The following is a 17,722-nucleotide window of genomic DNA, read 5'->3' as shown; positions in this document are numbered from 1 at the left end:
TTAGAAATATTGAGTGAAACTGTGCGAAAAAAATTCATGTTTTCAGTAAAAACGCAAAAATCTAATTTTCCTCTAACTTCAATTTAAAAATTTATATCTTCAAAATCCGACTTATTTCGAAAATGAAATTTTGTATAATTATAGTCCAAAATAGTTTCTTTTAACTCCCAAAACGCCATTAAAAAATATTGACCACAACGGTCTGAAAAAAAAAATTGTATAAAGTGCAATTATCTAATTTTTCCTGAACTTAAATTAAAAAATTCATATCTTCCGAACCCTACATTTTTTCTAAATGAGATTTAGGACAATTACAGATGTGGATAATGACTATTAGCTCCCAAAAATTCGTTTAAAAATATTGAGTAAAACTGTGCGGAAAAAAATCATGTTTGGTGTAAGTTGGGAAAAATCCAATTTTTCTCGAACTTCACTTCAAAAGTTTATATCTTCGAAACTCAACTTATTTCGACGATGAAATTTTGTACAGATATAGTACGAGATAATGTCTATTAGTTTTTCAGATATCGTTGAAAAATATTAGCTACAACAATCTGAAAAAAAAATTGTATAAGGTGGCAATAATCAAATTTTTCATCAACTTATATTAAAAAATTCATATCTTCCGAACCCGACTTTTTTTCTAAATAAGATTTGGGACAGTCGCAGATGTGGACAATGACTATTAGCTCCCAAAAATTCGTTTAAAAATATTGAGTGGAACTGTGCGAAAAAAAATTATGTTTGGAGTAAAAAACAAAAATCCAATTTTCTTCTAACTTTACTTCAAAAATTCATATCTTTGAAACCCGATTTATTTCGACAATGAAATTGTGTACAATTTTAGCCCAAAATAGTGTCTATTAATTTCAAAAATATTAAAAAATATCAGCTACAACAGTCTGAAAAAAAAATTGAATAAGGTGGCAATAATCTAATTTTTCCTCAACTTAAATTAAAAACTTCATATCTTCCGAACCCGACTTTTTTTCTAAGTGAGATTTTGGACAATTACAGACGTGGACAATGACTATTAGCTCCCAGAAATTCGTTTAAAAATATTAAGTGGAACTGTGCGAAAAAAATTCATGTTTTCAGTAAAAACGCAAAAATCAAATTTTCCTCTAACTTCAATTTAAAAATTTATATCTTCGAAACCCAACTTATTTCGACAACGAAATTTTGTACAATTATAGACCAAAATAGTGTCTATTTATTCCCAAAATAACGTTAAAACATATTAGCTACAATAATCTGAAAAAAAAAATTATGAGTAAGCAATAATGTAATTTTGCCTCAACTTATATTAAAAAATTCATATCTTCCTAACCCGACTTTTTTTCTAAATGCGATTTTGGACAATTACAGACGTGGACAATGTCTGTTAGCTCCCAAAAATTCGTTTAAAAATATTAAGTGGAACTGTGCGAAAAAAATTCATGTTTGCAGTAAAAACGCAAAAATCTAATTTTCCTCTAACTTCAATTTAAAAATTTATATCTTTAAAATCCGACTTATTTCGAAAATAAAATTTTGTACAATTATAGCCCAAGATAGTTTCTTTTAATTCCCAAAACGCCATTAAAAAATATTGACTACAACAGTCTGAAAAAAAATATTGTATAAGGTGGCAATGATCTAATTTTTCCTGAACTTAAATTAAAAAATTCATATCTTCCAAACCCGACTTTTTTTCTAAATGAGATTTGGGACAATCACAGATGTGGACAATGACTGTAAGCTCCCAAAAATTTGTTTAGAAATATTGAGTGAAACTGTGCGAAAAAAATTCATGTTTGCAGTAAAAACGCAAAAGTCTAATTTTCCTCTAATTTCAATTTAAAAATTTATATCTTCAAAATCCGACTTATTTCGAAAATGAAATTTTGTACAATTATAGCCCAAAATAGTTTCTTTTAACTCCCAAAACGCCATTAAAAAATATTGACCACAACGGTCTGAAAAAAAAAATGTATAAAGTGCATTTATCTAATTTTTCCTGAACTTAAATTAAAAAATTCATATCTTCCGAACCCTACATTTTTTCTAAATGAGATTTAGGACAATTACAGATGTGGATAATGACTATTAGCTCCCAAAAATTCGTTTAAAAATATTAACTATAACTGTGCGAAAAAAATTCATGTTAGTAGTAAAAACGCAAAAATCCAATTTTTTTCCAACTTCACTTCAAAAATTTATATATTCAAAACCCAACTTATTTCAACAATGAAATTTTACACATTAATTGCCCAAAATAGTATCTTTTAATTTCCAAAACGCCATTAAAAAATATTGACTACAACAGTCTGAAAAAAAATATTGTATAAGATGGCAGTGATCTAATTTTTCCTGAACTTAAATTAAAAAAATCATATCTTCCGAACCCGACTATTTTCTTAAATGAAATTTGGCACAATTATGTAACTATACAATGGCTATTAGCTGCCAAAATTTCGTTCAAAAACATTGATCGCAACTTTGCGAAAAAAATTCATGTTTGGTGTAAGATGGGAAAAATCTACTTTTCTTCCAAATTCACTTCAAAAATTTATATCCTCGAAACCAGACTTACCTCAACAATGAAATTTTGTACGATTATAGCCCAAAATAGTGTCTTTTAATTTCCAAAACGCCATTAAAAAATATTGACTACAACAGTTTGTAAAAACTTTTGAGCAAAATTTCGTCAAAAATATCCAAAAAAATGAAAAAAATTTTGTCAATTTTTATTTTTTTTCAAACACATTTTCGAGTTTGCCAAAATTAATGTCACACCCCTGTCACCAAAAATCAAAATTTGGGCCTGAAAATGGCCACAATGAGAGAATCCTTAATCATCGTCCTGCTCAACTACAAACTAATCTTCCTTTTAGTGTATCCTTTGCTCCTAATCTTCCTTTTTTCCCTTGATATTTTCGGGGCGAAATCAACCGGAAACGCCTGGCTTTACATCACCTTCCTGATGATTGGTTTCTGGATCCTGGAACCGCTACCCATCGGAGTCACTTCCTTGATCCCCCTCGTCCTCTTCCCCCTTCTGGCGGTCCTCAACACCAAGAAAACCTGCTTCAACTACTTCCACGACCTCAACATGACCCTAATCGCCGCCCTCTTGCTGGGCCTTTCCGCAGAAATGTGCAACTTACACACCAGAACCTCCCTTAGGATCATCAAACTGGTGACAGGACTTCCACCACAAGATTAAACAACAAACAATCAAGTAGGTTGGTTTCAGGTACCACTTGCTGAGCTTGTTTTTCACCATTTTGACAATTGCCATCTCGATGTTTTTCTCAAACACCACGACCACGTGCTTCATGATGGTCATCGTCAAGGAGGTCCTGCACCAGATGGACGACATGGGCTTGGCGAAGATGTGGCTGGATGAGGACCAGCAGAACCCAACACACCTAACCAAGGGCTTCTACCTTGGTACCGCCTACATGGCCACCATTGGCGGCCTGGGCACCCTAATGGGCAGCGGTACCAACCTAGCCTTCCATGAACTAGTACCAACCAACTTCGGCGTCTGGTTCGCCCTAAACCTCCTCCTGATCATCCTAACAGCGGTACCAACTTGGGCCATCTTGCAGTACTGGTACCTGGGGTGGGGGCGCCCCAGCTCACGCGATTCCCTCGCCATTACTTTCACAACTGAAGAAATCGAAATCGCGAACGAAAACTTAAACAAGAAATTATCCCAACTCGAAAAATGGTCACACCACGAAATTTTCGTCCTCATAATAATCATAGTAAGCGTGGTATTGCTATTTTTGCGGCGGGTGACCTTCATGAACCCTTGGCCCACTTGGATCACGGAAACCAAAGTCGGCGATGCTACGACCTTGACCATTTTCACCGTTCTTTTGTTTGTGGTGCCGTCGCGTCCGGAATTTTGGCACATTTATGACAAGGACGAGAGCAAGCGTCCAATCAAAACATCGCCCGGTTTGATCACGTGGAAGTGGGCCAATCAGAGGATGCATTGGAGTTTGATTTTTGTGATGGGCGGGGCTTTCGCCCTCGCTGATGCGCTGGACAGGAATGGATATATCAAGTTTTGGGATTATGATGCTCTGAGTTATGATAAGCAAATTGTCGGGGTTTTGGTCACTGTGGTTGTGATGACGCAGTTTATGGCCAACGCCGATTTGGTGAAGATTTTTGTCCCGTTGATGGTTTCGATTGGGAAGGTAGAGTGCGCGCACTCGGTTTGGCAAACTTTAGTTTGTTGAACAATTTTTTTTAGAGGTTTAGTGATGTTCCACAAATGTATTACATGTTGCCGGTGGTTTGGTGTTGCAGTTTTGCGTTTGTTCTTCCTGTGGGAACGCCGCCTAATGCGATTGTTGGGGTTATGGGGAATATCAAGACGGTTGAGTTTGTCAAAATTGGATTGGTTGTTTTATTGGTGGCTATTGTAATGATGTGTGCGATTTTCTTTCTACTAGTGCACAGAATTTGGTAAAGTGTTAGTCAAATTCACAAATAAAAAATAAAAAAAAATCGTGTTAAACTACATACAGGGTGACCCACGGGTGCGTAATCGGTCTATAACTTTTTTATTATTTGAAATATTGTCATGCCGTTTTTACTATCCGATAAATCGACTTAAAGACAACAAACTAAAAATATTTTTATTGGACACAGGGTGTTGTATACAGGGTGGTGAACCAAAGTTATATTTTTTTAAATGGAACACCCTATATATTTTTGCGTGATTGGATTTTACGCAAAAAAATAATGTAACTTTATATAAACTATAATCTTTTTTCGTTTCGGAATTGTTCAAATTTTTGTTATAAAAATGACCAATTTTTGAAAAATCAGTGCGAAGTCGCCTATGAATATTTTCCGGCAAATTTGCAACAGAAAAATTTAAAATATTTTGTAGTTTTAGGAAATAGTCGATTTTTACTTGAAATACGCAGATAATGTACAGGGTATGCCAAAACGCAAAAAATTTAATAACTCATTTTTTTATCAAATGAAACACTGTGTATTTTTTTACACGTATTGATAGCATTTTTTATAAGCTTTCTTATATGCAGTTTGTATAGCAAATTTACAATATTTCTTAAAATATTCAAAAAAATATTTTTTTTATTTATTTTATTAATAATTCTTGATGAGTGAAATTCATTTATGTATCAGGTAATAATTAGATTACTAGTGTAATTGGTCACATTAGTAGATATCAAAAAATTAATTACTATTTCACTATCAGATTCTACGCTAACAATTTTTTTTGTAATAAAATATATATTTTTTTAAATTCCCGAATAATATTTTAAATCGTTATGCAAATTTTATATCACTAGAAAGTTTGTCAAAAATGCAATCGAAACATAAAAAAATTGCTGGTGTTCCATTAAAAAAAAATAAGTTATTCAACTTTTTGCGTTTTGGCACACCCTGTACATTATCTACGTGCTTTAACTAAAAATCGACTATTTACTAAAACTACAAGGTATTCTTAGTTTTTCCGATGCAAATTTATCGGAAAATATTTATAAGCGACTTTGCAGTGATTTTTTCAAAAATTTGTTTTTTTTATAACAAAAAGTTGAATAATTTCGAAACGAAAAGAGATAGACCCATAAAAGTTTATATAAAGTTACATTATTTTTTTGCGTAGAATCTAATTATGTAAAAATATATAGGGTGTTTTATTTAAAAAATATAACTTTGGTTCACCACCCTGTTACACAACACCCTGTGTATAATAAAAATATTTTTAGTTTGTGGAGTTTAAGTCAATCTATCGGATAATTAAAACGGCACACTAATATTTCAAGTAAGAAAAAAGTTATAGATCGATTACGCAACTTTGAGGTCACCCTGTATTTAAAAAACTCCGAGAAATTTATTGGTGTTTAAAAAACTACAAAAATTTTGGACGTTTTTCGTGCCTTGTAAAGATAATGTTCAACCAGAAACAATAAGTAAATAAATTTACAAATAATAATAAAGCTTAAAAAAACAGAAAAAAGTTTTTTTGTCCAAATTTTGTTATTTTTCAGGTTATTTTCGACGAGATTTTATTTAAAAATGAAATAGATATGATGTTACATACTTTAAGCCTGACTTGTTTTTTTGTAAAATTTTTTTTTTTTGTAAAATTGATAAAATTTTGAGACAATTAAGTCAAAATTTCGAAAATAATCCAAATAAAGCAACATGGTTAAAATTTTCGTTTCCTAGCCTATCAAAAAACATCACTAAAACTATAAAAAAATTTTCAAGAAGTCAATTGGTGCCAAAAAAAACACAATATTTACGACAGTTTTGGTAATATCGACAAATGTATTTTATTTTCTTAGTTAATTTTACGAATTTTCCCACAACTATGTGTTGTCTCGGAACATATTACAATATTAGGTAAATAAAACACACTAAAATTCTTATCAATTTTATTCGAAATGGAATCAAAAATCTGTACACTTAATTAAATAGTCCATAAATATAATACATCGTCAAATAAAAAACCAAAAAAAATCATCATCACGACGTCAGTCTTTTCACTCCACCCACTCCGGATACGTGTCCAAATCCCAAATCGCCGCCCCCAGGAAGGGGAACACGGCGAACAGCACCAGCAGCGAAATGACCGCCACCCCCAGGCCCGCCTTCACCATATCGGTGGAGGACATGTTGCAGGGGGCGGCGGCGATGGCGTTCGGGGGCGTGCTCACCGGCAGGCAATAGGCGAACGAGCAGCACAGCGACGTTGGCAGCATTAGATACAGGGGGTGCACTTTTGCCACTTTGGCCATTTCGGCCAAAACCGGCAACAGCACATTTGCCACGGCAACGTTGCTGGAAAACTGCGTCAGAACCGTGGCAAACACGCACGAAATGACCATCACAGCGAATTTCGGCAATTCCGCCATTCCGTGCAAATGGTCAGCTATTAGTTTACTCATCTGGCTCTCTTTCGAGGCTTCGGCCAGCGCGAAACCGCCCCCGAGCAGGAAAATCAGCCCCCAGGGGAGCTTATGCTGGATGACCTTCCAGGTTATTAACGGGGGTGAGGGCGTTTTCGGCCGTTTGGACTCGTCCTTGCTCAAAATGTAGATGAAATCTGGACGTGCTGGGATTATAAACAGCAAAAGAACGACGATCAAGGCGGCTGTGGCGTCCTTGACCTTGTGCTGGGTTATAAGTTCGGCCCAGCCTACTATAAACTGCGGCTTTCGGAAGAACCAAAGCAACACTGAGAGGCAGAATAAGGCTGCAACAGCCCCCTCGTGGAAGGACATGGGGCCCATTTCGTTTATTTTGGTTCGGATTAGCTTACGCGCCACGGCCGCGCCTTGACTGCCAACGCGGATTTTTTTGGCGTCTTGGGAGTTGGGACGGAACAAGCCCATGAACATCGTCTGGAGCCAGATGAGGGACAAGTACATCATTAAAATCATCATGGGCACGTTGAGCAGCATCCATTTGGCGAACTCTGCAAAATTAATAATTTTTTTCCGATCTAGTAGGCCGGGACTGGCGAATTGGGGGTGGTGCAAGATTGGGTTTGAGTAGTTCTAGGCCTGTGCCAAATTTCGTGGCAATCGGACAAGGCGTTTGGGAGATATGGGGGTGGGGGAGAAGTTTGCGCCACCCTGTATGAAATTAAATCGTCTCAAAAACATACAGTGTGACACATCGTTTCAGGCTGAAATTGACCAATTAGTCGATTTCAGGCACTGAAACGCGTGATTTTGCAAAATGAGTTGGAAAAAATTACCAATTCCGGGGCTTTCCGGGAAACTGGTCTCGTAAATCCCCTTGAAAGTTAAGTTGGTGCCACTTCCTACGATACAGCCCATTCCCCCAATGCTGGCAGCGTAGGCAGTGCTGATAAAGTAGCACATTGTTGTTCGAGTGGGCTTTTTAGGGTCGGAATCAACCGATTCGATTTTGTCATTGTCGTCCAATGAGTTTGATTCGTACATTTCGCCGATTCCTTGCGTTTCGAGTTCTTTGAGTGTGGCTTCGATGATTGGAATCATCATTGCTGTGGCGGCAGTGTTTGAGATCCACATTGAGACGAACATTGTGACCGTGACCAGGCCAAAGTTTAGCTTCCTGGGGCTACAGCCCACCTGATGGAGGCGATTATTTTAATTAGAATCTTGGCGTGTAATAACAATACAATTATTAGGTGATTAATGGTGTTTGTTTGTGCCAAAAATAATTGTAAGAATTCAACTAAAAAAAACATTGTTTTGTGAATTGGTTAATTGTTTTTGTTACGTAAGGTGTTTACTATAAGATGTCAAAAAATTAACAAGAATTTATTAAAATTTGCATACAGAAAATTTTATTTTATTAGAGAAAAATTATCTTCACTTCTGTGATTCATAACTCGAAAACTAAAAGTCGTAGAGCAATGCGGTTTGTTCCATTGAATTCAGCGGCTCATTTTCTGTATTATACCAACTTTTTACGAGATTTAAAATTTTCAATTTTTTTGTTAAAATTTCCTGAGAATACACTACCTTCAAAGAGGTGAAAAAAAATTTTATTTTAAACTCACTCCAGTAAATTTTTATGGACTTCTACATGTCTTAACAACCCACAAAAGTTGTTAAAAGTCTACAAAAAGTCCATATGTTCGATTTTTAGAAGTTTGATTTTTCAATTTTCGTCGCAGTTTTTGTCGATTTTGTATACCCGGAACATTTCTCGAGCAATAGCTCCGGAACTATTAGAGACAACCCCATGAAGTGTATTATCGTTGGAAAGCTCTTTAAATTATCTATTTTTTTCAAAAAAAAATATTGTTCTCCGACTAACAGTTTTCGAGCAAATTGGAGACAAATGCAAAAATTGGTAAAATTTAAAAAAATTTATAACTAAAAAACTATTCGGAATTTGGCAATTTTCTTGATGCCAATCGATTCCCCGGATCATTTTGCATAGATAAGGATCAAAACAGTTCCACTTTTTAGAATAGTTTAGCCGTAAATGAGAAAATAAAAAAAAATAAAAAAAAAGTTAACACCCCCCCCCCAAAATCGGTCAATTTTTAAAGTGTCTCAAAATCAAACAAAATCAATTCTATCTTATAGATTTTGATGTGCTCTTTCCGATCTAAAAAAGCGTTTTCTCTTAGCTCTTTTAGTTTCGCCGTAATTGGCGGTTGAAAATTGAAAAAGAAGTGAAAATGGAAACCTTTTTTTGCGTTTTTCTCAGAAACTGTAAGACTTAGAGCAACGTACAAAAAACCGTCTGATAGCGCCTAATTTTAGCTATTTTTTCGACCAAACCCGGAGCCGCTCCGGGCAACGGTTCCGGCTGCAGAGGCGATCAAAGTTTTTCACTAAAAAAATTCATAAAAAAAAAACTAAAAGTCCTAGAGCACTGCGGTTTGTTCCATTGAATTGTACGGCTCATTTTACATATTATATCAATTTTTCACAAAAATTAAAAATTTAAAATTTTTTGTGAAAAGTTTTATTCAACAAAAAAATTCATAACTCGAAAACTAAAAGTCGTAGAGCAATGCGGTTTGTTCCATTGAATTCAGCGGCTCATTTTCTGTATTATACCAACTTTTTACGAGATTTAAAATTTTCAATTTTTTTGCTAAAATTTCCTGAGAATACACTTCCTTCAAAGAGGTGAAAAAAAATTTTATTTTAAACTCACTCCAGTAAATTTTTATGGACTTCTACATGTCTTAACAACCCACAAAAGTTGTTAAAAGTCTACAAAAAGTCCATATGTTCGATTTTTAGATGTTTGATTTTTTCAATTTTCGTCGCAGTTTTGGTCGATTTTGGGTACCCGGAACTTTTGTCGAGCAATAGCTCCGGAACTATCAGAGATAACCCCATGAAGTGTATTATCGTTGGAAAGCTCTTTAAATTATCTAGTTTTTTCAAAAAAAAATATTGTTCTCCGACTAACAGTTTTCGAGCAAATTGGAGACAAATGCAAAAATTGGTAAAATTTAAAAAAAATTATAACTAAAAAACTATTCGGAATTTGGCAATTTTCTTGATGCCAATCGATTCCCCGGATCATTTTGCATAGATGAGGATCAAAACAGTTCCACTTTTTAGAATAGTTTAGCCGTAAATGAGAAAATAAAAAAAATAAAAAAAAGTTAACACCCCCCCCTTAAAATCGGTCAATTTTTAAAGTGTTTCTAAATCAAATAAAACCGATTTTGTGTTATAGATTTTGATGTGCTCTTTCCGATCTAAAAAAGCGTTTTCTCCTAGCTCTTTTAGTTTGGCCGTAATCGGCGTTTGAAAGTTGAAAATTGAAAAAAAGTGAAAATGGAAACCTTTTTTTGCGTTTTTCTCGGAAACTGTAAAACTTAGAGCAACGAACAAAAAACCATCTGATAGCGCTTAATTTTAGCTATTTTTTCGATTAAACCCGGAGCCGCTCCGGGCAACGGTTCCGGCTGCAGAGGCGATCAAAGTTTTTCACTAAAAAAATTCATAAAAAAAAAACTAAAAGTCCTAGAGCACTGCGGTTTGTTCCATTGAATTGTACGGCTCATTTTACATATTATATCAATTTTTCACAAGAATTAAAAATTTAATTTTTTTTTGCCTAAATTTAGGGTAGCTATTTGTCATAGTGGAAAATTTTTATTTAATAAAAAAATTCATAACTCGAAAACTAAAGGTCGTAGAGCAACGCGGTTTGTTCCATTGGATTTAGCGGCTTTTTTTCTGTATTATATCAACTTTTCACGAGATCTAAAGTTATAACATTTTTTGCAAAAAAATAAGATATGTATTTCATATAGTGGAAAATTTTATTCAATAAAAAAAAATCATAACTGCAAAACTAAAAGTCGTAGAGCAACGCGGTTTGTTCCATTGGATTCAGCGGCTTTTTTTCTGTATTATACCAACTTTTCACGAGATTTAAAATTTTCAAATTTTTTTTTTTGATGAAAAAAATTTTTTTTTTAAATTCACTCCACCAAATTTTTATGGACTTCTTTATGTCTTAACAACCCACAAAAGTTGTTTTTAGTCCACAAAAAGTCCATATGTTCGATTTTTAGATGTTTGATCTTTTCAAGAACAGTTCCACTTTTTCGAATAGTTAAGCCGTAATTGAGAAAATAAAAGAAAAATAATTAAATAATAGTAATAATGAATAAACCGGGAAGTAATTAATAAATTAATAGCTCTAATCAATTATTATTTAAAACAATTACACGAAGAAATGTGTTACGTGTCTATGAATTCTTAAAAATCGTTACTGTCAATGTCAGATGATGATATAACATAATTTATTAAGTAGGGAAAGCTCTAGATATAATACCTACAAGGTGAGTCTGTATCTCAAAAACTAATCTATTTAATAACTAACTTCACATATTTTTCAAAATTCTTCATTAATAAAATTAATTAATATTAATGTCAATCTAATTACGTAAAATATATTATGTAAGGATAGTTTGTTTCTAAATAATAAAATTTCGATTAATGGTATTAATATCAATATTTTTATTTATTTAATTTTAATCATTTTTACAAGAAAATCAAAACGTTAGTATGTCAGAATATTTTTTTACATGGCACACTACGTTGTCCATTTTTCAGAAAAACCGACTTATCTCCGAAACTACCAACTTTTGGAAAAAAGTTTAAGAGGTAAAAAAGATGTAAAACGAGGCGCTGAATAATAATTAGTATCCCAAAAACCAAGCACACTGCGATTTTTTAATTATATGCCTGCAGACGCACAAAATTGTAGAAAAAATTAAATAACTTCCGAACGGTTAAAGCAAATTGCAAAAAGTAAACTGATTTAGAAAGCCTAAAAAGTGCCCATTTAAACATGTACAAATATACAGGGGGTGCCACTTAAAAAAAACACGTTAATGGCTGTACTGTAAAAATGGAACACCCTGTATAGGGCAAAATTATTTTAAAACGTGCACTTAGACTTTCCATTTGCAGTGCCCTTTGATTTATTTCAATATCTCATGACTCATCCTAAGGACGAGTTGAAAATTTTTTTCAAACTCACCAACTGTATCACATACAAGGCCACCCTCGTGTGCAGATTGCAATACTCCACAGCGATGGCAATCACCAGCCCGCCCACAAACATCATGTTCGTCTCCTTGAGATAACACAGCGACGTCTTGTCCGAATCCAAGATGCCCATGAGCGGAAACAGCACCATGGGAATGAGCGAAGTGACCGGAAGCGGCAGCGCCTCAAACACCCAGTAGCCGGCCATCAGCAGCACCACGTACAGGCACCTGAAGGCGGCCACATTGTTGTGCAGGAACACCGGCAGGAGCACCAGAGGATACACCACCACGAAGATGGCCCTCCAGTAGATGCGCACAGCGCGGAACAGCAGCCGGCTGTAGGTGGCCATGTCGAACGTTTTCACTGGAAAATGCAATCAAAATAACAAGAAAATACTTTTTGAGCGAAATTTTGCGCACTTTTGGCGGAGGTCTGTTCGCATGTTGGGCGAGAGAGACTGGGTCGAAGTTGGCGGACGCATGGCTTTATAAGTGTGGTGTTATCAAGCTCGACTTTGAATGATTGGTTTGGTGGTGACCTCAGAGTAATCTTTGTTCGGTTCCGTCTGATTTGTTCCGATTGTATTGACGAAAATTTTATGGGGAAAATTCATTGACCCGTGGAAAAGTGTGGGGAATTTGAGTGCAATTTTCCCGTAGAAAAAAATTAAGTTGAGTTTGTTTGAATTGAGATTCGCACGTGTGGTCTAGAAACGTAATTGAAATTGAGTCTAACAAATAAATAAAAATACATTAGTGTAACGACTTGAATGACACGTGTGATTGATCAATTGTTGCTGGATTGGTATCAGTTAATAATATAAACAACGAGTAATTCGTTATTAAAGAAATGAGAGTAACTTATGACCAAAAATTGAGTCAGTTATTTTGAGAAAAAAACTGAAACGGACGAATTTTTGGTTTTGTAATGACTTAAATTTTTGCAAAACTAGATTGGGACTACGGATATCTAAAAGTTAGGATGAAACGACATCAAATAAAACGTCCCGGTCTTCGATAGTTCCGTAATGTCGCCAGAGGCGCACTTACCGCCAGTTTTCAGAGCATTAAATTTATAAAAATGGTTGTAATTAAATAACGGTTAGCCCAAGGCGAATAAAAAAATACAGTCAGATAGAGCATCAAATTCTCAATAATAGGAGATAAAAGTATTGCAAAAATTATATCTTAAATTGTATTTAAATAAATTTCAAAGTTTTACCAATTTGCACTCGGCCCCATATTTGTCAAAACGCTGCGAATACGGTTAAAGATATAAAAAAAGTGTAAGGAAGAAAGTTGTAGAGAATTAAATTTTCTACAAAAAAGTTCGCGAGACCGTATCTTTATCTTCAACCGTTTAGGCCCCAAAGTCATTCAAAGGCGCTCAAGCGACGAATTTGTTTCGTTTTACCGTTGGTCAAGTAACAAAGTTAATTTATACCTAAACTGTAGAAGATAGAAATATGGTGTTGTGGACCCTTTTGTAGAAAATTTAATTCTCTACAACTTTGTTCTTTACAATTTTTTTGTATCGTCAACCGTATTCACAGCGTTTTGATAAATATGCGACGGTGCGCAAAAAAATATTTAATTTGCCTTCCATCTTATATTTTTGCGAACGCTGCGAGTATGGTTAAAGATATAAAAAAAGTGTAAGGAGCAAAATTGTAGAGAATTAAATTTACTACAAAAAAGTCCGCGACACCATATTTCCATCTTCAACGGCTTAGGTATAAATTAACTTGAACTACTTGACCACCGGCAAATGACGCAAATCTGTCGCTTGAGCATCTTTGAACGACTTTAGGGCCTAAATGGTTGAAGATAGAAATATGGTCTCGCAGACTTTTTTGTAGAAAATTTAATTCTCTACAACTTTTTTCTTGACATTTTTCTTGTATCGTCAACCGTATTCCCAGCGTTTTGATAAATATGCGACGGTGCGCAAAAAAATATTTAATTTGCTTTCCATCTTATATTTTTGCGAACGCTGCAAGTATGGTTAAAGATATAAAAAAAGTGTAAGAAGCAAAGTTGTAGAGAATTAAATTTACTACAAAAAAGTCTGCAACACCATAATTCCATCTTTAACGGTTTAGGTATAAGTTAAGTTGAAACACTTGACCACCGGCAAATGACGCAAATCTGTCGCTTGAGCGTCTTTGAACGACTTTAGGGCTTAAATGGTTGAAGATAGAAATATGGTCTTGCGGACTTTTATGTAGGAAATTTAATTCTCTACAACTTTTTTCTGAACATTTTTCTTGTATCTTTAACCGTATTCGCAGCGTTTTGAAAAATACAGAAAAAAGCGCCAAAAACTAGTACATAAAAAGTAAAATCTGGTCTAAATTGTATAATTTTTGCTTGTGCATTTTTTCTGAATTTGTAAACTAAATGTATTATTCAGAAAAAATACAATAAAAATCGGACATTTTTCGTCCAAATAAAAAAAAATTTAAAACTTTTTTACTTGATACAAAGTAAAAAATCCTTAAATCCGTCTCAAAAGCGGTAATTTGTACTAATTCCAGAGAATTTTTCTACTCAAAAATATTATATTTTGTGCCAAAATAAAGCAGAAAATAGCTAAGTTAAGTCTAAAAATGATAAGTTTTGTGACTTACTGTAAATTTCTACAAAAAAAATCTAAAAAATTTTTCGAAAAATTTTTGAAAAAATAAAAGTGATTTTATTTTACTTTTGGCTAATTTAGTGTTTTTTATTTAAAAATTTACTAAATTTAAGAGGAAAAAAAGATGAGCTACACGAGAAAATACTAAAAATATCATAAAAGAAATTCGGAAAAGTCGCTAGACTACAAATGAAGGAACTTTTTTCGTAGCGATAAGCTCAAAAATTACAAAACAAGTAAGTTAATTACTACCAATAAAAATTCCATTCAAATCGACTGACCCATTGATTTAATAACGTGATTAGAGTGAATTACAATCAACAACTTTTTGCGAACGAAAAATTAGCACAGAACCCAATTCTCCCATTTGTTCGTTGTCACTTAATCGTTTTGATGGCATATTCCAGTTTCAAAACACTTCCTGACTTTAAATAAAATTGTTGATAAGCCAGATCTTAGACTATAACCCGCAAGGGTTCAATAAAAGTGTTCGAATCGCAGTTTTATGCTTTGGTTTATTTTCGACTTCATTGCGGAAATTACGCCAAAAAAATTTAACAAAACTGGGAAAAAAGCCAAAAATTTCATTTTCTCTGCGATTTTGTGAAACCAAACGTAACACAATTGCTGCAAGTCGACAACCTCCAACTTTGACCTCTCTTCCCGTCCAACAGTCAAATATTCATTTCTATTCATAACTTTCAGTGTTTTGCTAAAATGTTAAAACGTAAAAAAATAATTGGGGCAAAATCTGATAAAAAAACTGACCTCAACATAACGTAATCCGAATCAAAATTAAATCACCGAAAGGTCAAAACCGATTTTCTCACACATAAATCTTATCAGCAATTAATAAATCCTGACATGTTTACAATTATTGCAAAATTGTTACAAATTTTCAGTGCGACAATTCGGCCAACACCACACGTGGCGCTAACGACCATTTCCGCCCAATTAAATTAATCAAATTCAATTACCCAATTAAATGAATTATTTCAATTAATTTTCACAGACTTACCGATCGAAAACTGAACAATTCTCACCGCTTTCGGGCTTTAAAAGCACGTGAATTGCTCAAATAGTGCTAATTTTACTTGGAAACACACATATACCGAGTGAAAGAATTTTAATTTAATTTGACGAAAAAAAATTGTCATATCTGGAAATAAATTTAGATAAGATATGCATAAATCTGAATTATTATTAGATTTTTCCATCACAATAACTAATCGATTGTTTCTATTTGTACTTACTTTTGATGGAAAAAAAGCAAGAGTTTTGCTCCACTTTTAGAAAATAACTGAGCAAAATTAAAATAAATGCGGATTAGTTTTGTGTTATTGTCTACTTCTTATCAGCTCGTTATTTCACGAATAATATTTACGTTGCAAAATCAAAACATCTGAATAGAAACATTAATTTTATTAAAAATATGTACAGAGTGACTCACCTAAAACAGCGCTACTGCTCGACTATCTTGGTTTGAAGCTGTGCTAAATAATTTCACAAAGAAATGTTTTTGCCGTTTTGGAAAAAATTTTACATTTTACGTTTCAAGGTCACACTTTGAAATTTATAAAACTAAATTTATTTAATCAAAGTTAGCTGTGTGTCTTCAATGAAGTTGGCAACAGTGAAAATAAGCCCACTTCGATGTCAAATGTAAACTCAAATCGAACTGAAACTTAATTAATATTTGATTTTTTCTAATATTGTTAATTGTTATTTAATTTATTTAATTAATATTTATTGCAATGACTGAATTCTGAAAAAAATTTAAGTGCATAGAGAAAAAAATAAAATAATTAATATAGTATTTTGCGGTACCGGTAAAAAATATATTTATTAGTCTCACCTTGTACAGGGTTAGTCTACTATAAGTATGTTTTTACTCTATCTTAAAAACTAATAATCACACGAAATTTACCGTTTGCCATTAAATATCTTATATTTTTCTCTATGCCTGTGATTTTTTTCAATTTTTTTTTACAATTTTTTATAGTTAGAATTAATTATTTGGTTTATTACGATTAAGAAATTATTTCTAGTGTCATTTAAAAACAAGTAATTCTTAAATGTTGCGATAAAATCTTGAAAAAAGGTTACTAGACTTAAAAAATAATTCATTAAGTAAATTTTGAAAATGAAGGTAATTTTAATGCTCGCAAAAATTTTTGCTTGGAAACGTTATTAAAGCATCGTTGTTTTAGAATAACACTGTAGAAATCATAAAATTTCGATTTATAAATGTTTTCGTATTTTTAATTTTACTAATTAATTAATTTTAATTGTGAGGGATGGTCGAAATTTTTTTAAAAAAATTACATGTATAGAAAAAACCATTAAGAATTTAATGGCAAACGCTGAATTTTGTGCAATTATTAGTTTTTGTGATATAGTTAAATATTTTTAATAGAGACACCCTGTGTATAAATAGGCAATTTTTTTTTCGAAAAGCATAATTTAATTATTTTAATTGAATAAAAAAGAGATAGAAGACTGAAATTTTCCAGTACTGCCAACCCAAAATTTTAAAATCACAGCCTACTTCGAATAGTTAGTTGTTAATTAATGAAAACTTTATCACATTCGTTTCAAACCCAGCTTGTAATTAATGCACCTTTAATTGCGCTAAATTGGGTTAACGTGTCAGTAAATATTTAACATTAGTGTATTTATTTCTCAATAAAAGCAGCCTCTAACCGGTAATTCAAACCGAAAACTTCCTTTTTACCCAACTTAAGTGGCCTAATAAGTGCTAACTCTTGAAAACCCGTTAAATAATAATAAAGAAAAAATGAAACAAACGACGATCGACCAAGGCCATCAGCCTTCTTCCTTTGCAGAATCCCAGCAACAGGTAGTAAAATCTAGAGGCACGTGTGAGTGCAAAAGTTAATTTTTTCACTGACCTGACAGTAGAAAAGCCTTGGCTTTGTTTCCCGATTAATAATTCATTGATTTTCATAGCATTTTTGCGGTAACTGCACTGAGCGCACCTTTGCCACCAACTGATGAAAGACATAAAGCCCAAGAGGATATTTATAGTTCGGACGCCATTTCCGAGC

The 17,722-nt window shown here is 33.4% G+C and overlaps 2 protein-coding genes across 4 annotated transcripts; one reads left to right on the top strand and one right to left on the bottom strand.

Annotated features, from left to right (window-relative positions):
- Positions 1–2,738: 2,738 nt before the first annotated feature.
- LOC660718 (protein I'm not dead yet) lies at positions 2,739–5,174 on the top strand. The gene is made up of 3 exons (XM_966927.5): positions 2,739–3,181; positions 3,228–4,196; positions 4,253–5,174. The coding sequence occupies exons 1-3, from the start codon at positions 2,813–2,815 to the stop codon at positions 4,469–4,471; spliced, it is 1,557 nt and encodes a 518-aa protein (XP_972020.3). The 5' UTR covers positions 2,739–2,812; the 3' UTR covers positions 4,472–5,174.
- A 1,228-nt stretch (positions 5,175–6,402) lies between these two features.
- On the bottom strand, positions 6,403–17,722 carry Indy (I'm not dead yet). Of its 3 annotated transcripts, none has more exons than XM_008196264.3 (4): positions 17,567–17,722; positions 12,007–12,380; positions 7,745–8,102; positions 6,403–7,459 (listed from the first exon to the last, which is right to left on the bottom strand). In XM_008196264.3, exons 2-4 carry the CDS (start codon positions 12,364–12,366, stop codon positions 6,525–6,527), a joined length of 1,653 nt encoding a protein of 550 aa, XP_008194486.1. In that variant the 5' UTR covers positions 12,367–12,380; positions 17,567–17,722; the 3' UTR covers positions 6,403–6,524. The 3 variants fall into 3 exon arrangements, with proteins under 3 accessions (XP_008194486.1, XP_015836204.1, XP_015836203.1); XM_015980718.2 differs by lacking the exon at positions 17,567–17,722 and adding an exon at positions 15,908–16,022; XM_015980717.2 differs by lacking the exon at positions 17,567–17,722 and adding an exon at positions 12,437–12,587.

The sequence above is a fragment of the Tribolium castaneum genome, chromosome 8 (genome assembly GCF_031307605.1).
Source record: "Tribolium castaneum strain GA2 chromosome 8, icTriCast1.1, whole genome shotgun sequence".
NCBI lineage: Eukaryota > Metazoa > Arthropoda > Insecta > Coleoptera > Tenebrionidae > Tribolium > Tribolium castaneum.
Note: the sequence above shows the minus strand (reverse complement) of the source record. Positions and strands in the feature narration are given on the sequence as shown.